At 40.4% G+C, this 21,878-nt stretch overlaps 2 protein-coding genes across 6 annotated transcripts in view; both read left to right on the top strand.

Moving 5' to 3' along the window:
• Positions 1 to 2,243: 2,243 nt before the first annotated feature.
• itgb6 (integrin, beta 6) lies at positions 2,244 to 16,969 on the top strand. 4 transcript variants are annotated; one of them, XM_080031361.1, is made up of 16 exons: positions 2,244 to 2,484; positions 4,864 to 4,933; positions 5,328 to 5,407; positions 5,554 to 5,752; positions 5,855 to 6,101; positions 6,253 to 6,418; positions 6,554 to 6,715; positions 6,850 to 6,945; positions 7,188 to 7,277; positions 8,457 to 8,591; positions 9,608 to 10,025; positions 10,127 to 10,349; positions 10,779 to 10,873; positions 13,634 to 13,750; positions 13,842 to 14,008; positions 16,329 to 16,969. In XM_080031361.1, exons 2-16 carry the CDS (start codon positions 4,879 to 4,881, stop codon positions 16,425 to 16,427), a joined length of 2,349 nt encoding a protein of 782 aa, XP_079887487.1. In that variant the 5' UTR covers positions 2,244 to 2,484; positions 4,864 to 4,878; the 3' UTR covers positions 16,428 to 16,969. The 4 variants fall into 4 exon arrangements, with proteins under 4 accessions (XP_079887487.1, XP_079887486.1, XP_079887488.1 ...); XM_080031360.1 differs by lacking the exon at positions 2,244 to 2,484 and having other exon boundaries at positions 4,747 to 4,933; XM_080031362.1 differs by lacking the exons at positions 2,244 to 2,484; positions 6,850 to 6,945 and having other exon boundaries at positions 4,747 to 4,933.
• Positions 16,970 to 18,242: 1,273 nt separating this feature from the next.
• pla2r1 (phospholipase A2 receptor 1) overlaps positions 18,243 to 21,878 on the top strand; it is a 36,984-nt gene continuing 33,348 nt past the window's right edge. Inside the window, exons 1-5 of one of the 2 annotated variants that reach the window (XM_080026840.1) lie at positions 18,243 to 18,482; positions 20,110 to 20,490; positions 20,647 to 20,820; positions 21,013 to 21,177; positions 21,330 to 21,443. In XM_080026840.1, coding sequence (XP_079882966.1) covers positions 18,338 to 18,482; positions 20,110 to 20,490; positions 20,647 to 20,820; positions 21,013 to 21,177; positions 21,330 to 21,443 — 979 coding nt within the window. In that variant the 5' untranslated portion in view covers positions 18,243 to 18,337. Of the gene's footprint in view, positions 18,483 to 20,109; positions 20,491 to 20,646; positions 20,821 to 21,012; positions 21,178 to 21,329; positions 21,444 to 21,878 lie in introns of those variants that run through there. The other variant, XM_080026841.1, reaches the window with a different exon arrangement.

Raw genomic sequence — 21,878 nt, 5'->3', positions numbered from 1 at the left:
ACTTAGCGCAGCTGATCCCAGAGACATAAAGGCACCATGCCCTCATCTCTTCCTAGTCAAAGGGATCAAAACTGCCGGGATGCAAGATTAGCCATCACATCCGTTGTCACCCCCCTCAGCCCTCCAACCCCAACTCCAAGAATATACATACATGTCCCATGTAGACTGCCCCCCCCCCCCCCCACCACCACACACACACACACACACACACACACACACACGCACACAGGCAGGCAGGCACACACACGCACACGTCAATCAAGAGACTATTGTAAGGGGTATCAGCCCTTTGAAGATAAGATGCATGCCAAGTAGGGACTCTTTCTCATTCCTCTCATCCGCTCTGTGTCGCTCTTTTAATTCTCCACAGCTGAAGGGACACATGGCGCTGATCCCCTGAGAAAGCCCAAGGTCAGACTCGGGGCACGGGTATAAAGATGGGAGGCCTACTTCAGTATCCAGTATCATTCACTCTATGTGATTCAGTCAGAAATTCAACATATGGGGCTAAGCTAAACCCCAACCCTAAAGATGCAGACTGTTACTGCTTGTTCCTCTCAATAGTATCAATTGCAAATTGTTTCAAGGTCTGCAAAAAAAGAATATACCCAAAACGGTACGGTCAAATAGGCGGTATACTGAAATTTCATATACAGTGTAGAGCTGCAACTAATTATTATTTTGGTTATATTTTAATCTGCAAATGGATTGACGGATTCATTTCCATAAATTAGTGTTTTCAGATTGTCATTTTGTGGAATCAACAGTCCAAACCCAAACATATTTGGTGTACGAGCAAATAATAACTGAGGAGCTAGCATCAGAGAAAAATTATGATCAATAGTTCATTGAAACAGTTGCTGATGACATTTCTGTGGACTGATTATTCCAGTTATAAAACATATGTAATTCGCAAACGTTGTAATTCTTTAATTTGTCCCATTAAATGTTTTTGAGGAAAAGTTTAGGTTTCAAAGGATAGCAAAGATGTTTCTCTACAGGACCCTGTTGCATGTCAGACCATCCTGAGATTTCTGTATTGTGTGGAGTTCACTTAGGTCCAGAATTTAATATTGCAACAACTATCGGTTGGATTGCTATCCTGCTTAATCCCCCTGACGTTTCTTCTTGATTTTAGCACACATTGCGATGAAAATCATGGTAAATTTCCATTATTTAGATAAATGTGAATGTCCATACGAGTGACCTGAAAAAGGTGTCTAGCTTGCACAAGTACAGTCCCATATTGTATTCCTGATTTATTTTGAATTGCCTCAATGGGGAACTGCATCTTTCCAGTCAATCCTTAATCCTAAACCTGTTACCATCCCTGGTGTCTTGGTTTAACCTTTTATGACATTTAAAGTTGGCACAATCATATTTTCAAAAATGTCATTTTGTCCAATAATTTGGTTTATGACCAAATATCTGCAAATAATGGTATTTCCATCAGACCTAACTTAATTTAATTTTTGTTGTTGTAATCTTCAATTATTTTACAATCTATGCATATGCTCTATTGTTATGTTCCACTCGCATATGCATGTGTGTACACTTGCATTCCAGCCATACCACTGTGAGAAGGAGGCTGTATTAAAGCACTGGCACTCCTTCCCTCGGCTTCCTCCTACCTCTCCTCCTCCAGCTCATTGCAGGAAGTAATTGAACTTGAGCAAACATTTACACGTTTACACAAGCACCCGCACACGCGCACACACACACACACACACACACACACACACACACAAACACACACAATTCAAACTAATCACAAAGACTATTCTTTTGAGTCCAAAGTGTTGTGGTGCAGTTCACACCAGCTTTAGCCTCTAGAGTGCAACACTAGCACATCAGTCAGGTCGTCTCTTAATAAAGAAGCTGGCTCCTGTGGAGGTCTCACAGTAAGCAGTTGTTTCTGTCACTCATTATCATCATAGCCGCCCCCTGCACACACACACACACACACACACACACACACACACACACACACACACACACACACACACACACACACACACACACACACACACACACACACACACACACAAACACACACACACACACACACATGGGCAAGTTGGAGCCTGTACAAACACCCACACATGACCCCAGAATGCATTCAGACACACTCACCCACTTTCAGACACACACACACACACACACACACACGCACACACACACACACACACACACGCACACACACACACACACACGCACACACACACACACACACACACACACACACACACACACACACACAAAAAGCACACATGAGCCAAGGAGCATGGGCAGCAGGGTCACCCTAGCGCCATGCTTCATAAAGGGCGCCGTTACAATAGGTTTTCTGTTACTCTGACTGCTGCCGGGATACAATAGGACTGAATGTACTGGCCTGATGCTTCTCCGTTCCTCTCCATTTTTCACTTGCTGACAAGGAAGACATACGGAGACAGGACAGCATGTTATCAGAGGACGCCCCTGAAGGTGAGTTGGCTCATTGCAGGGTTAATGTATAGCTCCATTTGGGCGCATAGTGAATTTGTAGTGCAGAGAGAGAGAGAGAGAGAGATATTTGGGAGGATAATTTATGGATTGCTGAGACTTGTGCCCCTTAAAAAATCATGTCACGATATGCCTCATACACTACTGTCAGATTTAATTGTGAGACAAGCTTAATTTCTCTGAAACCAAAGTGAAAGGCAACAGGGTTCAAATTAAAAACAAAGTCAGGTTGAAATGTGAGCAATGGGATGGTGCAACTGTGACACCTTATTACACCTTAAGCATCTAACCAGCCTGATCGTATACTCTGAAACAGGTCATGAAATCACCTGAATAATGAGATTTTACAAAAAAATTACGTCTCATTGCATCATGCCGAGATCTTTCTCGAGAAAATTGGAAAAATGTTGACAAGCGCCGAGAGACTGAAAAGGAGGAGGGAGAGGTGCAAATGGCAGGTGGACAGAGAAGGAGAAGAAGAAGAAGGTGTCAATGAAATGGCAATTTCACAGATTGACACTTCACTTGGTAGAGTGGATCAAAACACAGAGAGGAGATATCATGAATAAATGGAGAGAAGGAGAGAGAGAGAGGGGTGAGCGGGATTAGTATGAGAGGAGTGGAGGTGGTGTTTGGTTCGGGGTGACAGATGGGACTCACCCAGATTCAGAGGGGTGTGGTGATGAATTGTGAGATTCCTGTGAGTTGGGACAAGCAGGGATATTTGCACTGCAGCTGTCAATGGTTCAACACCTACGCAGCTCCCCCCCCCTCCTCCTCCCCACCCTGTATTATACACACACATGCTCACACAGTCATGGTCATATTTCATATCTTATAACATATCCAGTGATAGGCCTGCATGGTTCTCTTGAGTCTTGAGCTAATAGTAGGAAGAGGAAAAGACTTCTGTGAGAAAATGACAATGATTCATGTTCTTGTGTCGTTAAAGATTAACATATCGTCGGTTATGGTGTCTGGGTAATAGGGGTATGCAGGTTCTATTTGCCTATGGCGTGGGTCGACTGTATTTTATTGTTCCATCACAGGCATAGTTCAATGATTAAGCGATCTTACTCTGCAATAAGCAGTTTTCTACATCATCAACACAGTCACAAAATGAACTAGATAATACAGTAAGAACACTTCTCTATGGTCAAACATATAGAAGTGGATTAAGTTACAAAAATACCAACCCATACAGAGGTTTGTATTGTAGAAATATTGCCGCTTACATTATTACTGTTATAGAGACTAATGCACATGCACTGTATATTATCTATCTATCTATCTATCTATCTATCTATCTATCTATCTATCTATCTATCTATCTATCTATCTATCTATCTATCTATCTATCTATCTATCTATCTATCTATCTATCTATCTATCTATCTATCTATCTATCTATCTATCTATCTATCTATCTATCTATCTGTATATCTGTCTATCTAGCTATCTATCACAATAAAATGAAGTACAATAGTCCTTTACAGGTAAAATTGCAACATTTAAAATATTACTGAAGTCACAATACTATAAATAATACAGTGTAGAAAATAAGAAAAAAATCAATTCTGCTAAACACATTCAAAAAACGTGTTGCGTGTTTAAAAAAAAAAATGGTTAATTTTTTGATAATTACACCTGAGAGGATTGTAAGGAAAATGTTGATGCAAAAAAACTGACACACACCTGAAATGTCACAGGGGTCCAAATCTAAACACTGCTTTCCAAAGTAGCGAATATTTATACAATCTAGAAAGTAGCTGTTACATAAAGGGAGTACGCCTACTGTAGCGAATAAAGCACATTATAGCCTATCCCTATGAGATGTATTGTAACAGAAGTATAATGTGGCATAGCATAACTCAAAGGTAAGCCTGCGGTTATGCAGTTCACTTTACACCACATCACTGATACTACACCTGCTACTACACTTAATAAACATAGTAATATGTTTTTGGTTTGTTGTTGTTGTTGTTTTACTATATAACTGAATGTTGAACTTGAAACTTGAATGTGGTGTTCCTCCATTCTGTATCAGTTCTGCCTGTGACCAAAGGTTGTGGGAACACACCTGATCAATTATCGGACAAAAGGCTAAAGGCTGTAAAACAGTTAACTAACCATACTGTAGGCTTGATTTCTTCTCGCGCCCTCACCTGTACGGAAGTGGACATAAAAGGCAGCGCAGGTAAAGAGAGCCGCTCACCTCCTCCTCTATCCAGGTAGTGCGGGGACGGCAGCGCTCTACTGTCTAACATTCGGTCGAGGAGAGGAGGCATGACGCTGGACATGTTTCACTCTTGTAAATATGAGACTACTTGAAATATTATTCTTCTGTTTCCACACAACCAGTAACCTCACGGACTAATGGGGCTTATACTGCTGAGCCTGATTCTTCGCTACTGGATCTACACCGTGGAGGGTAAGCAGCAAGACGGTTGCTCGCCTAAAAAAATCAAGGGCAACACGTTTATAATGAGCAAACAAAGAGTAGCAGTTACTCAAGAGCTGGCCATAAATGCTGTGTTGTTGGTATGTATGACCTCGAGGAAAAGTGTTTTATGTGAAAAGCATTTTTTTTTAATATTTCAAACCTAACTTTATAATGAAACTGATGTGTGTGCTTCTTAATGTATGTATTACATCTAACATTTTCTATATATAGTTTTTTAAATTTATTTAATCAGATCCAAAAATGTAACTGACCTTTACAAATTCAGATTTTGTCCCTGGAGACGTTTTATTCTTGCAGGAAACTGATCGATGCTGACATGCTCATTCTGCCTATCTGTGCACTGTGCTCATTTGAACTGCAGGATCATGTTCAGCTGGCAGCGCCGTGACTTGTGACCAGTGTCTGCAGCTCAGTTCTAACTGTGCATGGTGTAAACAAGAGGTAAGCAGCCAGGATGCATGAAGGAAATTGCTTCTTTGGATGTTTGCACCTGGTGATATGTACAGTATATAAATGCTTTATGGCATCTTATAATAATAAAAAATAGGCAAATATCCCAACATGTTACTTTTTCCTTCATCATGCAGAATTTCACGGATTGGTTTTCCGTCAGTGAAAGGTGTGACACACTGGATATCTTACTGGAAAAGGGATGTGCCAGGGGCCAGCTGAAATTCCCTGTTTCGGAAGGTAAAATCCTGCAGGATCGCCCACTCGGGAAGAAGACAGGCAATTTGAACAGCACTCAAATCTCCCCACAGAAGATGGCTCTTAAACTGCGGCCTGGTACGCAACCCATTTCCATATGACGATTTTACCTCCAGAAGTGGTTCCTCTTTATCAATTATTATCAGGCAGAAATAAAGTGTGGATTTTGTTTTGGCACAGGCAGTCAGTTGACCTTCCAGGTGAAGATTCAACACACAGAGGACTATCCCGTGGACGTCTACTACCTGATGGATCTGTCGGCATCCATGATTGATGATCTGGAAATGATCAAGGACTTGGGCTCCTCTTTGTCCAAAGAGATGGCCAAACTCACAAGCAAATTTCGAATGGGCTTTGGCTCTTTTGTGGAGAAACCAGTTCTACCTTTCATCAAGATCACAGAAGAAGAGCTGGCCAACCCATGCAGGTATATGCAATAAATATTGAAACGTGACCAGACACTTCAACAACATTCTCTTTTCTGATGTGTGCTAGAGGTCAGAAATTTGTCATTTGGTATGTATCAAATCAAATAAATTATTATTATTATTTTTTTTTTTACTTCTGCTGTCTTGCAGCAGTGTAGGCTCGACCTGCCTGCCAGCATTTGGCTATAAACACGTCTTGTCCCTGACGAGCAGAACTGACAAGTTCAACGAGATTATAGCAATGCAGCGTGTATCCGCAAATATTGATGTGCCAGAGGGTGGCTTTGATGCCATAATGCAGGCAGCTGTATGTGGGGTAAGGTTTTGTTTTTAAAAGATACACACTCAGTTTGTTATTCTGTCTGGTCAACTGCACAATATGATTAGTCTGTTGGGTTCACCCCTGATGATATACAAAGGAGCATGAGCATCATACCGTGTCTCATGATAGGACAAGATAGGCTGGAGGAATGACTCGATGCGTTTGCTGGTGTTTGTCAGTGATGCTGACTCACACTTTGGGATGGACAGCAAGATGGCTGGCATTGTGATTCCCAATGATGGGCAGTGTCACCTGGACGTCAACAACGAATACTCTATGTCTACGTTGCAGGTATGTTCATTTTTAGAAAGATGCAGTAGCTAATAGCTTTTATTTTTTAAATTTCTTCATTGAAAGCCATTCTATGACCCCAGATTAACAAGTCATTTTAGGGTCAGATGAGATTAATCACCCATTTCTTCCAGGAGTATCCAACTCTTGGTCAGCTGATTGATAAGGTGGTGGAGAACAACATCTTACTGATATTTGCTGTGACAGCGTCTCAGAAACACAACTACAAGGTAACAGTTTCTATCCACCGACGTCAGTAGATTAGGTTACAAACTAGAGAACTGAAAAAAAATGTTAGCACAATGTTTACTGATACTGAGGATTGCATATTTATTCACAGGGCTGCGTTATCATACAGCCTGTTAGAACTAGCCCTATTTTCTTCCTCTTCTCTTTGCTGTTGGGACATCGAGCCAAGTCTGCCCACATTTGTAACAGTGACTTTGCTGTCACCTGTGTTTTTGTCTTGTAGAACTATGCTAATCTTATACCTGGCGCCACAGTTGGAGTCCTGGCGATGGATTCGCGGAACATCCTGGAACTGATTGTAACGGCATACAAAGTAAATAAACAGTGTTGGTGATCTGGACGTGTGGGTGTTCAGGCGTTGGTCGTAAGAAACAAGACATGAAACAATTTAACTTAATTTGACATCAAAATCTTGAATGAACTCACTTCACAACCATCAGACAGTATCTCTGCCTTCCCCATTCTTTCGTTCTGCTTTTTTCTCTTTCATTCTTTTCTCTATCACGTTTTTTTCCCTCTTCTGCCTTGGGCTTTGCATCAGCATGTTTAACAGCAAGTCTCTGCTTGTGGCGGCAGTTTGATCTCCTCATCCCTCTCTGACTCTAACTTGCTTTTTTCCCCCAACTCACTCTCACTCTCTCTCTCTCTCTCTCTCTCTCTCTCTCTCTCTCTCTCTCTCTCTCTCTATCTTTCTGTCTGTCTATCTCCTGCACTCTGTGTCCTTTTGTAAATCCCCCCTGGCGGCGGTGACAGGTGGCAGATCCTTTAATTACCTCATCAGTTTATAATCCATTTTAGTCCATGCCACTTTAAACATGCTGACAAGAAAATATAGTTGCACGGACTGTAGACAGCTGTTGTTCTTACTGGGAAAAAAAAAACACAAACCATTGTTTTAGTGACAGAAGGCAAATTGTTGGTATTTCGCTTACCTGCGATTACAGATTAATGTTTGTTGTTTAGTGGAAAAAATATTTTAGCCATACCACTGAAAAGACACTTTTGAATCTGCTTTACGTACTTTACTTTAATCCGTCTTCAAATTGGGTGTATCCTATAATCATCACCCTTAGCATCACTGAAGTCGCAGGACAATTACAGCTCTACAGGAAACACACAATTTACCCTGTGCTAGCACCCAGACAGCCAGTCATAGAGTCCATTAGTCAGTCAAACACAACCCTTCCTCCAGCGGAGGTTAGCTGTCGCTCTTTTCTTCAGGTGCTTTGAACAGCCCAGCACACCTGGGATGATGACTCACCCAAAAAGAGAGGAACTATATAAGTGTTTTCAAATGGTCTGAACACGCTACAGGTCAGCTCAGGGTGAAAGTGGGATTCCATGTAATGCCCTGGAAATCCTGCTTCATTATAAAAGAAGTCAGTATATTGATTTGATGAGGTGTATCTTGGTCATTGTAGCTATTTTGAAGAGGGAGACATTTCCTGGGCAGCCATACAGAGTGCTGATATATTTGTGTACCGTTTTCCAGGAACTGCGGTCAGAGATCGAACTGGAGGTCCTTGGAGACACGGAAGAGCTCCAGATGTCCTACACAACAATTTGCCCGAATGGGACCGTCCTGTCTGATCTAAAACGCTGCTCCAACATCAAACCTGGAGAGACGGTTGGTTGTTTAGCTCTGTCCATCTTTCTGCAGCACCTTTCATACAGGCTATCGCAGCATTATAAAGTGCTTTACAGGCGTCTGCGACGCGATAAGAGAGCAGATGGATGGGAACAGCAAAATAATTGTTCACCCCATGTATCAAAAGCATAAGTGTAATAAAATGGCATAAGGCATCACATGACAATGCACTCTAAGCAAAGGTTAAAAAATAAGATTTTAAGTTGCCTTCACACTTCAAGGCATTTCAGAGAAGACTAATGCAAGACCATATGCTGATTTATGGACTAGTTATACTACTTTTATTTTTAACTGTTACAAAAACTTGTAAGCAACTGAGAAAAATACTTTGATATACAGTAGATGTAATTTGCGGTGTCCTTGAGGACCCGGTCAGGCAGATAATTGAATCTATGACTTGTTTGGGTAGACAGAGCTTGTTACAGAAGTAAAGCTTGTTAGTCACTCAGTCTTTCTCCGACACAGAGAAATGGTCGCACTTAGTTTTTCAGATGACTTCAAGTTTAACATTTCTTGCCAGTCAACCTTACGGCAAGTCCCAGTTAGTACAATTTGAGGCACCTTCAGCGCCTTAAGATAGAGGTGACCTAAAGTGATAAAGCTGGCACTATTGTATATTTTTCGTATTAGCCATGAAAATGCCCAAACCAAGTTAGTTCATCTTTCGAAAGTTTTTTAAACTTCCCATAAGCTGAGTCTGTTTTTGTCTTCTTTGAAAAGAATGCAAGGAGTGAAAAGTGCATTTGTTTTGTACTATTTTCAGGGATGGATTAAAACACATTAGGTGGTCTACTGTGCATTTATGGCAGCATCATGGTGTGTGCTGGATTGAATCAAAATTAACTACAATGCCTATGTTACTCATTATGACGGAGCATGTCACCCAGTGAAACAGTGTGGCTCATTGAGATTTAGAATTTGGACAACAATGGAGCTCTTTAGTAGACAAGAATACGCTTTATTAGGCTAATTACGTCTTCTTCCTTGCTACACAGGTAGTGTTCAACGTTACCGTGACGCTGCCGGGATGCCTGTCAGGAGTCCGGCACTTCTCCCTCAAACCAGTGGGCTTACAAGACAGTTTGGAGGTTGAACTGGAGTCTATTTGCTCGTGTGACTGCCGGCAGCCTCCTGAAGCAAACAGCAGCCAGTGCACCGAGGGCCAAGGGACCTTCCAGTGTGGCGTGTGCGTGTGTCAGCCGGGGTTCCTGGGAGCGCAGTGTGAATGTAACGAGGAAAGGGCTTCATTGAGTAATTGCCTGGCAAACAATGAGACGGAGATATGCAGCGGTCAGGGGCAGTGCTACTGCGGACAGTGCGCGTGTCATGCATCCAGCTTCGGACGAATCTACGGACCCTACTGCGAGTGTGACAACTACTCCTGCGTTCGCTTCCGTGGGGAGCTCTGCGGAGGTGAGAGAATAGATATGATGAGTGTCATAAATCATTATTGTTCACGTGTGTGTGTTTTTACGTGGAGCCATTTGCTTCAGTGATGTTTTTTGCATTTGTAGGCCACGGAGCGTGCGACTGTGGGGAATGTCACTGTGAAAGTGGATGGACAGGGGAGTATTGTAACTGCAGCAGCAGCACCGAGGTGTGCGCGTCAGAGGATGGCGCTCTTTGCAGCGGCCGGGGCAGATGCGTGTGTGGTCAGTGTGTCTGCTCTGTGCCCGGAGCATCTGGGGACAAGTGTGAGAAGTGCCCTACATGTGGAGATGCCTGTAGCTCTGCAAGGTGGGAACAGGATGTGGTGTACAGGGTTTTTTTTTTACCTTAAAGATACAAGATGTTGTCTCCTTTACTCCACATGATATGTCTGATCTTTTGAGTACAGCCATATCCGCTTCCCCTTGTTTGCATGTGTCTACAACATCCATGTGACATCAAAAGACAGCTAATGTCCCCAGCACAACACTAAGAGATTTCCTTTCTCCATTATAAAGCAGCTGTCACGGCTGGTGCCATTTGATACCACTGTTATAAGGCAAGACGGGTGATAGGGAGTGAGCTAAGCCTTGGGAAAGCTGTGATAAGTGACCAGCCCAGTGATTTCTTTGTACCCACTTTGTCAGTGATTGAAGCCTTATTAAACTATAGTTTCCCAAGAGGTTCTGTGTCACGTTGAAGGAAAACCTGACCTTTTGTTTTTTGTTATTACACCAGGAACTGTGTAGAGTGCCACCTGCAAGATAAGGACGATGCTGAGTCGTGTGACCAAAGGTGCAGCATCCCGAATATTTCCATCAACACAACAGCAGGTAAATCTATCTTTCAAATAGCATGATGTACTAACTTAACATGGTTTTAATATATGACAGCTTTTGCTTCTTTTTCTGCACTTATCTTATTGTTCATGTCCGACGGAGGGCTTCAAAATCATTATCAAGACATCAGTTTGGATATTTCCAAACATAGACACACGTCCCAATATGTTGTAACATGCAAAATCAAACATTAAAGGTTTAATAAACTGTTTGACTGCATTACATGAGCACTGTAAACTAAATTGCCCTTCTTGGGATAAATAAAGCTTTTTCTGATTTTCTGATTTTCTGACAAAGCTCACACGAGCACATTTTAATCACCAATAATGTCATTTTTTTATTTGAGTTTGCTTCAAGCCAAAGTCAAGGCAAGGCAAGTTTATTTTTATAGCACAATTAAGATACAAAGCAATTCAAAAGCTCTTTAAGGTCAGGTTTATTTATAGAGCACATTTAAAATCAACTGGAAATAACCAAAGTGCTATACAAGATATAAGGGCAATACAATCACAAAATACAACAATGCGAATAGAAAATTAAGAGATACAATATAAAGTGCACTATGCACATACACACTATATAAATTAAGAGAATACATTATGCAATATAAATATAAATACAATATAAATAATCATTCATTCCTTAAACAGAATGTTGTGGAACAAGAACATGATAAGATCAAATCATCATGATATGACTTGGCTGAAATCCTATAAACAAAACTGTTGAATTATGTCCTACTTTGTCAAGTATACAGTATGTCAAAATATCACACTTTAAAATGTACAGTATATAGGTTCTTGATACGACAATGTAAAACATGTGTTAAAATTATTGGACATAGGTGATTGTTCTTGATTTTTTTTCATAGCTGATTAACTACAAATAGTATGCTCTCTATATAACTGATCTATCTTTAAAAGCATGCCATTTATTGATTATTTTTGTGCCTTTGCTACCAGTCACTTACTACAGGTCACGTCTGTACTGTGTGAAAATAAACTGGCTGATACTTGGAACATGTTTCCACTAGTCAGATTTGTCACAGGGAATGTAGCCTCACATTACATTTGTGTCTAATGCAGTTTGGGCGCGGAGAGTTTTAAATATTCTCATGCGCTGGTGCCTCGGAGAGCTGGTGGGAACCTTCAGAATCTGAAAATGTAAGAAACGGTGTCCAGGTGGGATTGTCTGATAACACACTGTGCAGTAGCTGAGGAATTCATGTATTTTGGCAGCCAAACTCACATGTCAGGGTTTCTTGGGAGAGATTAGCAAGGAAGGATTTTCAAAACAGTCCTTGACAATGATACAACACCATCAGCATAGAAGGTCAATAAATCTGCCCCCTGGAGGCTCAACAGTCAAGCAGGATCTTTCTCAAGTCTATACAAGTTGGTATTCATAATGCACTGGAATGAAATTAAATCAATGGATATATGGAAGGAAATTACTTATTATTATATGATTTGATCAGCAGCTAAATCATACAAAATAAGCAATCATTTAATGTAAGCCTCCTAAAGTTAAAGGTGAAGTAAGCGGTTTATTTATGTTAATATAAGTGTAAAATCGCTCTTTATTCATACAGTGATCACTTACATAATGTGCGCGTTTCATAAAGTCGATCTCTCTGTCAGCTGCTTCGCATGTAATCGGCAAATAAACTTATTGTAGTATCCCAAAAATGTTATCCAATCAGAAGAGAGAACGCTACAAACCGATACCCATCTCACTCATATATAGTATATACACTCCATGGTCTCACTGCCGGTGCACGCCAGAGCAACAGATGGGTGAATGTGTATGCGCCTACAATGGCGGAGCAGGTAAAAATCCTTCCCAATGTCTGTTTTGATGGTTTTTATCATGTTTTATCACACTTATGGATCTGAGATGATGCTAGATAACTCGCTGCTTGAAGACCGCAATGCATTAATGTGGTGACGTAGGGACGAGCGAGGGGACTGCTAACTGCAGTAACTGACAGGAAGTTAGCTAAAAGAACCATTCCGCTTACAACACCTTTAAAGTAAGATCTTCAACATTTGATGTTGACAGTATTAATATTTCATCCTGCAACATTAATTTTGTATTATTACACTCTAAAATCATTTGATTTCAATGATAAGAAACCTCTATCATTACAGAATTAAAGAAGAAGATTTTTTACAGGATGTACACTGACTATGATACTATATAAATGTACCACAAGTATGCATGATGAATACTTGTTGTTGCTGGAGTTTTCTCTATCAGCTCAGTGTTTTTGATAGTGGTATCAACATGCTAATTTTCCCCATGGGTCAGAGATTTGGAGGAATGCTGACCTGCATGGACTCTGTCCCTCTGAAGCCTTGTCTGTTAACACAGCACCATCCATGTCCATTTAGGCAGCACAAGACAATGGGGGAACATATTATTTACCTTGTCGTACAGGCAGCCCTATTGTAGTGCATGGGAGCCATGTCTTTCTTTTATAGCAGAGATCATTTTAAACCCACTACACATGTGCAAGCTGAGAGGTATATCTGATTATCGTGGAGGATTTTCATGCTTCAGATGTGAAGTACAATGGTTCGGTCATCACACACACACCAGATTGTAGTCTTTGATATGGAAATCACCCTGACAGCACAACAGAAGCAGGTATATCCTCTTACTTCCTCAGGACAAAGCCGAAAGGGAAGATGATAGGACAATGGTTTGAATCATGACTTCCTTATGGATATTTATATTCACATTTCTCCTCAGATTATGACAAGAGCCCTTCTATGCAATGTAAGCTGATGACGGAGAATGAGTGCTGGATCTCATTCAAGGTGGTAGGGGGTGAGACAGGGACCACTGCGTTCGATCTCCAGATGTACGGTAAGCTTTACAACAACACAGAAAACAGATCAAAACCAAAGAAGAGAGGAGTTTTGGTTTGAGTAACATTTCATCTTATGTCCTGTCCCAGGTTGTCCAGAGCCTCCCAACATCCCCATGATCATTCTGGGGGTTTCCCTCTCCGTCGTGTGTATCGGCCTGATCCTGCTGGGTGTGTGGAAGGTGCTGGTGTCTGTCCACGATCGCAAAGAGGTGGCCAAGTTTGAGGCAGAGAGGTCAAAGGCAAAATGGCAGTCGGTAAGGCGACAAAGTCATTTAATTTATTTTTTTCATTATTGTCAACAAATCCCATGAAACCAAAAAAATAATCAACGTTGAATTGGTCCTATTAACAAGAGTTCTATGTGATAAGCCGAAGCCTGATAAAGCTTCCTCTTTTCTTTTGTTCTGAAAGGTTTTTATTGAGCGGTTTGGTTCATGTACAGATAACAATTAATCAGTTGGTGCTCAGGTTATTAATGAAAAAACCAAAGGAGGAATAATACAGATATCAGTAAAACTGTAATGGGAAAAAAATATCTCAGGAACCAACAGCCCTGCTACAATGTGATAAGAAATATTGAGAGTACAACAGTTCCTGTTTGTATTCGTCACCCATGAATTAAGAGACAAGTATCCACTGGAGCACTTTCAAACTGACAAAACTAAATTAAGTGATTATTATCACAGTCTGGAGTTCTGGAGTAATCGGGAGCATTTTTTTCCTAAGCAAATTTAAGGACATCTTTTATCAGAGATAATGACTGCCTTGAAAAGAGTATATCATGACGGATCTTAATACATGTGCATCATGTATGTGTGTTTACAATGTACAGATTTATGATTTTAAATTTTTAAGCAAATTGCGCAATTGGGTGCGTGGGTTGTTTTAAAGTAGGCTACCTTAACCTTTCACCCCACTTCTGCCCTAACCCACCCAAATTCCACAAGTCTGTGATGCTGATGCTGGCAAAATTTACAAGGATGTCTTCTAATTTTGAACTGCAAGGTACCTAATCCCACAATTTATCACATTGGTAGAGTTTATAGTTACTTTAAAACACATTGAATATTTTCTTAATGTTTTAATTAAGTCATTGAGCCACATTATAATGGCTGGGGCAATCATTTTCTTTCAGTTGAGTTTGTGAGGATAAATATATATATATTGCTGTCCAAAAAGTGTTAAAAAAAGTTTTGTTTATACCGATAAAGCAAGAAAATAGGCACAACGTAAAGCATTTTTACTGTATGTTTGAGTAACGTCAGCTAAAGCCTAAAAGGCCCAGCTGATTTAGTAAACTAGAAGCCTTTTTACGATAATTACAGTTTTTCTCAGTTGCTTTGGTGCTTTTCTCAGATCAGAATGAAAATTCTCACAACTATTAGTTCAACCTCTGCAACATTTAGTCATTTGAGCACATCTTAGTAGCAATTTCTCCTTCCTCACAAATTGCAAATGCTTTTGGACATGTATCAGTTGCTTTCATACAATTCTCTGCTGTTTTATAACATTGTCATTTGCTTATGTCATGTCAGTCAAAATTAACTATACGTATGGATGCTGAATAGTCGTTCCCAATAAAACTAATAGTCTTCATTTCATTGCTTGAGTCATTAAATACAAAATTGTTGAACTAGTTATCAAATTCTGTCAAGCAAATGTTATACCTTTTCTTTATCATAGATACTTTCCTCGCTGCATTGCAAGGGATAATATCCGTTGTGATGTAGATGAAAATATGTGGCCAGACAGACAGGAACGTCTGGATGTGCCAGAATGATTTACGTTGATATGTTGGTTCAGTTACAATATGTCCTGTTATATTGTTCACATTTGTGCACAGCTCTACCAAAAGGGTGTTTTTTTATGTTTGTTATAAATAAGTGACTGAAGTGTATTTTTCTTTTGCACAATGCTGTAGAATTGCAAAGAGCATATACAGTGAAACATACGTACTCAGTGTCTTGTACTCACTTACTCCCCTAACTACAGCAATGTGTAACTGTACTGTAGTTTTCAAATGGCTGTACAAGTAGTGTATAGTGCTGTCTTCAGCATTTTCAGGTAGTGTCACCGAGTTCTGACCTTTTTTTGCATTGGAAAACACTGAGAGAATAAACTGTCATAATGAAAACATGACAAAGCCATTTGACTATCTTGTTCATAAACGATGGTGTCAAGACTTCTCATTTTGATGACACAGTCATGATGTCAGATGGCAGTTTCATTGACATGAATACTTGCCTTTGAGGAATAGACTATCCATTTTGAGCAAGTGACATACTTTTGCAGGTTATCCACTAGGTTTTGCAGTTTGCACTAATTGTTTTGAGAAATGCACTAACTGCTGTGCAAATGTTAATAGTGATGTGAGAAAAGCACCAAAGCGACTGAGAAAAACTGTAAAGTATTGGGTATTTGTGACCAAAGTTTTAAAGATTTAGGATGAGTAGGCTTGGGACGACAAGCCACAGACAGGTCGAGATAACGGGAAGGAATGATGCATTGTTTCTTTTAGTTTTTTCATGGTAATTGTTGACATTAACAAAAACGTTGTTTTTTGTCTCTATTCAGGGGACCAACCCTCTGTTCAGAAGCTCGACATCTACATTCAAGAACGTAACTTATAAGAACACAGAGAGAGAAAAGATTATTACACTGGATCACCACTGATGATAAACTGGACGCAATGCAAACTGACATCTGAGTCCACTTAAGTGTTGGTATGTGTGTGTGTGTGTGTGTGTGTGTGTGTGTGTGTGTGTGTGTGTGTGTGTGTGTGTGTGAGAGAGAGTTTGCGCAAGCATGACAGATGAGAGAAAATGTTTGTACTGAAATATTTTTTTGAACAAATCACTGTGTCTATTCAGAGATGCTCAAATACATTAGGGGAACACTGTTGCTATACGATGAATTTGCTGCTGTAAAGGTGCACTGCTAACTGCTAAAACACTGCACTTTCCTGCTGCATGATCCTACAAACCCTAAACACATTTATTGTGTACTTTACTGTAACATGCTTGGGAAGAAGGCGTCTACACTACGAGTGGTCTACTACTGAAAAATATGTTTGTTTTATTGCAATTAATGTAAATATATAGGTGGATGATTATGATTTTTTTTTAAATATTGTTTGTTTTATTGTCAAGCAAGGCTGAGCCTTTGTATATTAATAATTGTGTTTCTTAGTGGCATGGCACATTAAATAAAGTTGAATTTTGACTTATTGTAAAATTATAGTTTCATCATTCAAGGTCGATTGTGGGTACATCAGAGTTTTGGTATTGATTGGATTGATTGAATTTAGCACTAAGAAACCATATTCAAAGTTTATTTTGTTCAGAGCCATCCTTTTTTGGAAAAGTAAGAAAATTAAAGGTGGAGTCAGCGAGTCTGGTGAACATTTGTTGACAAAATAACTTTTGTCAAAAGTAGGAAATATTTCCACATGATGCCAAGGCTCTGTAAAGGGGAATGTAAACAAAGGGTGCCCACAGTAGCTAGCAACATTCCTATTTACAGAGCCTAAGCTGTGTATTACCACTGTCTATTTTTTCAGCGCACACACAGTACGGACAGGTAGCGGATCGTGAGGAGATATTCACTAAGGCCCTGAAAGTCTGTGTGTCAGTTGTTTTAATGTTGTGTAGGCCTATGTGTTTTACTGTAGTAATTGGTGCAAGGTAATATTTACCAAAGTACTGTGCTTAAGTACATATTCTGGCCTGGGTACCCTTTTACTCCACTACATTTATTTTATAACTTAAGATACTTTTACATATTCAGACTAATACAAATATAAACATCAAATAAAATAGGGTGTATTTTTTGATAGGTTAGGATCAGATAATATAAGCTAGCTGTAGCTATAGGAAGGAGGCTACTTAACACCACTCCCTCCTTTATCATTTACAACAATTTAGTGATTAACACATGGTAGCCTATGCATTTAAAACATTAAATGATATTCATAAAACTGACATGGGCCATTCTACATAATGTGCTTTAATTTTTGGTAACCCATTTAAGGTAGCCTATATTTTAATGATATAGCCTTCCTTTAATAAATAAACATTTTGAATACATGTCACATATTTTCTTAATAACGTAGGCTACTATTGCTACTTTTACTTAGCCTTAGTAGAGATCTAGCCTTAATAAGCTAGACTACTTCTTCCACAATAAAAACTATTATTTTGCACTAATGTGAACCTACAGCTGTTATAGTGATATATGTAGGCCTAAAGTAAAATGCTGGAGTGGAAGTAGGCCTATAGTGTTTTTGTTGTTTATGTACGAGAGCTCGAGTCTTTTGTCCAGTCTAAATAGTTTATTTTTATTTTGTATAACTCGGTCCCAAGTGAAAACAGTCCGGAGCGGTTGGAATGCAGCTTCCAGAGCGGAGAGCAGCAGCTCCTCCGTCAGACGTGACGTCGCTGGTCCCCCGCTGAAAAACTTCGCCCGGCCAAAGTTTTCTATGAGGGGAAAAACAACGAGTCTTGAAAACGCTCTCTCTCTCTGACCAGCGGCCCTCGGAATGAGCGGACATCTGCAATTCAACATTATCGCGTCCCACCGTCGAAATGTTCATCCGGTTGTTTCGTTTCATCGGCTCCGTGACTGTTGTGGCGACTATTTGTGCAACAGTGTTGCTGGCGAAAAGCTGCGTGTGTGTCACGGAGGAAGACGATGAGGTCCTGGAGAAAAACCAGCTCGTGGAGTTTCACAGTAAGCTCACACATCTGGCAACAGCTGCTTCTTTTCGTATTTATTGATATTGTGCTCCTGCAAAATAAAACAGCACTATGGTACAAGGTAGGCTGCTTCTGTTGGAAGGATTTAGTTATTTGAACGTGGTAGATAATTATATAACTGTTCTGAATAGGCTAGTTGAATGTGGAGAGCTAAACAATCATTACAACATGTTCTTATTGTGCTGACAGGCAGTTTTTTGTGAGGTGATTGCACTTAAACTATCCCCCCAGTTTCTTAGGGACCCACCTGAACTATCTTCATGTCCCTTGGTGGAAATGAAGATGGACCACAGTTTGAGCCCCAACTGCTGCAGAACTGGCTAACATTACCAATAGTGACCTATAGGATATAACAGACCCTCTTAAGAAGCTGAAAGTGCCAGTTCATGATTGTTTCTTTTTTTCCCTCAATGGACAATCCAAAAAATATATTTTTTCCCGGGTTCTAGCTCTTATCTATGCTGACATGCATGCAGATTTTCTCTTTTTGTTTTAAAACATTACTCCAGCTGATATCAAACTTGACAATTTAAAGTGAGTGTCATTGAAAATTGAATACTTTTGGGGCTTGAATGTGTGTGTTGTGCTGAGATATTTTAAGAAATTCGTTTTTTTGATATACTAAAATAATTTATTGACAAAACAAAAACCATGAAAAAGATTCCTTGCAGCACTCCTATTTGAGTTAGACAGTATATCTCTCCATTATTATCACCACATAATCTTATGTTGTGTGTGGATCATAGTGTTATTATAAATTGTCCATTCTAGTATAAATACAGAGGAAGGATATCCGGATGAAATTACACCCTCACATGCAACCGTTTTGGTCACAGGGACCTTCAAAAGCTCATCTCAGACCAAATGTGCAATGCCAACGCCTTTTGAAAACATTCTTTTCCAACCCAAGCAATATGAACATTTAATTTAGATGTAGTCTGTTTTTCATCTCCAGACTGAGTGCAAAAGTAACATGAGGTTAGATATCATTTCATCACTGCCTTTTGTATATATTCCAATCCGTGTACATCCTCTGTTTTGTTGAAGCATCCAGTTACACAAAGACCTTTATTGTTTTTGGATGACTGAACGTTCCCCCTGGCCTTCATCTAGCCTGAATACTGCTCCATTCTTGTGGAGAAATACTAGACAAACCCATCCATCATCCCCTCTATGTCACACATTCTCATCCATTCCTGACACAGCCTAGGCCATGTCTCTCACACATCTTCTCCTCATACCTGTCTTTGTCCCCGTAGCTAGGGTGGTACGAAGGCCTAGAGGAAAGAAGGGCCGACCAGTAACCATGAGGTCACTGGATAGGTTTCCCCGGCACCGGACAGGAGGGTTTAACTTGTAAATCTAGTGGTGGCTCGTATTACGTCTACGGTGCCCAGCATCTCTAACATTGTGTTCTTGATCAAGGCTCTTAACCCCAAACTTTTCCAGGGGCGCTGTACTATGGCTGACCCTGCGTGAAGACCCCCTCTAGAGTGTGGTGTCTTCAGAAGCAAAAAGACAAATTTAAATGACAATTGACAAATAAAGTAACTTAACTCAACTAAACTTAACTTCTTCTCTCTCATCCATCCCCGTTGCAGAAAAGGGCCTGTTCATCCTGGAGAGTGGGCCTCTGAAACGCTGCGTCACGGCGGACCGCTCCAACCTGGTGCTTGAGGACTGCGAGCGACCCACGCGCCGCATGCTGTGGAAGTGGGTCTCCAGACATCGCCTCTTCAATCTGGGCACCAGCATGTGCCTGGGCCTCAACGTCTCGGACACCACACAGCCCCTCGGAACGTTCGAGTGTGACACCGCCCTCCCCGGACTGTGGTGGCGCTGCAACGGAAACATGCTGTACGGGGCGTCACAGTGGAAGGTGGCTGTTGCAGGACGTCTGGTGGTGGTGAAGAAAAACTCCTACCATGAGTGGAAAAGGTACAACACCCCCAGAGAGGGGCCCTGCTCACATCCATATGAAGGTAAAGACTTAAGAGAATATCCTGCATGTTGCTTTAATTCTGGCAAAACTCTGCCTACACATCTTAGTCACTGGCTGACTTGTCCACTCTGCACAGGATATTTGTCATTTTAAAACATTGAAAAAATTAAAAACTTTTTGTGTGTCTTTTTCACAGATATCCACACTTTGTTGGGAAATGCACACGGCATGCCCTGCGCTTTGCCCTTTAAATATAACAACAAATGGTTCTCGGAGTGCACGACTGAGGGGCGTGAGGACCACCTTCAGTGGTGCGCTACCACCACTCGCTACGATGAGGCCGAAAGATGGGGCTTCTGTCCAGTGCAAGGTAAAAAAAAATAGACGCACAGACACACCAGATTGAAGAATAAAAGGAACTTGAAAAAAATAAGTGTGAAGTGTGTCGACACTTCAAAACCATACTGTGTCCATGTCTTTTATATATAGTTTATAGTCTCCATGCATAAAGCGAGGTCCATGGTCCTTATCAGCTTCATAGTGCCCTTTGCTTTATTCATAGATTTCAGCTGTGAGCATTTCTGGGAGTCAAACCAGGAGCTGCAAGCGTGTTACCAGTTCAACCTGTACACCATCCTCACCTGGAGTCAGGCCCTGTCCACCTGCCAGGCACAAGGTGGAAGTCTGCTCAGTATCACCAACCTGGCCGAGCACAGGTACATCAGAGGTAGGCATCCGCTAGAAAACACACACACAGGGAACATAAAGCTATGGAATAGAAAATGCACTGATAGTTTACCAGTTACCTAGTTCCCACTGAATTCAGATGCAATTTGTAACAACTGTTCCTTTCCACATTCTTGTGTTTATATCGCGTAGATCGACTGGAAAGTGTTGGAGCGATGGTGTGGATCGGGCTGAACCACCTGAAGGATGGGCGGGGGTGGCAGTGGTCTGATGGGGCACCTCTATCTTTGGTCAATTTCACGACAGGTACTGATCATTTGTTGCTTTTATTAATATTTAGAACAATGAATTCACATGCAAAGCATTTAAGTTATTCTCAGCTGGCAATTCGATACACTTTATGTAATTTAATAAGATACGTGATCTCAATCAGTAGAGATACTACAGTATTTATTTGATGTATGTGATGGCATTACATACAATTACATCTTAAACTTGATGACTAGAACAAGAATATACAAAATGCATATTTCCATTTCCCATTGAACACATAAGACATTGAATATACCTTTATTTAGTAAAATAACAAAGTTTTATGGTAATTTCTGTATTTTGTTAATTTCGTTAAATGCGCTATCAGTTTGTTGCAAAGAGAATGGTTAGCATATCAATACTTTTGTAAATTTTGGGGTTTAATGAAATCTGATGAAAAAGAAATATCTTAAGGAAATTAATGAATTT

The sequence above is a fragment of the Ammodytes marinus genome (genome assembly GCF_949987685.1).
Source record: "Ammodytes marinus genome assembly, chromosome: 1".
Taxonomy (NCBI): domain Eukaryota; kingdom Metazoa; phylum Chordata; class Actinopteri; order Uranoscopiformes; family Ammodytidae; genus Ammodytes; species Ammodytes marinus.
Note: the sequence above shows the minus strand (reverse complement) of the source record. Positions and strands in the feature narration are given on the sequence as shown.

What these genes read in the sequence shown, in the direction of transcription:
- itgb6 (XM_080031361.1), top strand. Translation starts at nt 4,879, where the DNA reads ATGGGGCTTATACTGCTGAGCCTGATTCTTCGCTACTGGATCTACACC. An exon ending in GATGCCTGTAGCTCTGCAAG is followed by an intron (nt 10,350 to 10,778) that starts GTGGGAACAGGA and finishes TTATTACACCAG; the next exon opens with GAACTGTGTAGAGTGCCACC. An exon ending in CAAAGGCAAAATGGCAGTCG is followed by an intron (nt 14,009 to 16,328) that starts GTAAGGCGACAA and finishes GTCTCTATTCAG; the next exon opens with GGGACCAACCCTCTGTTCAG.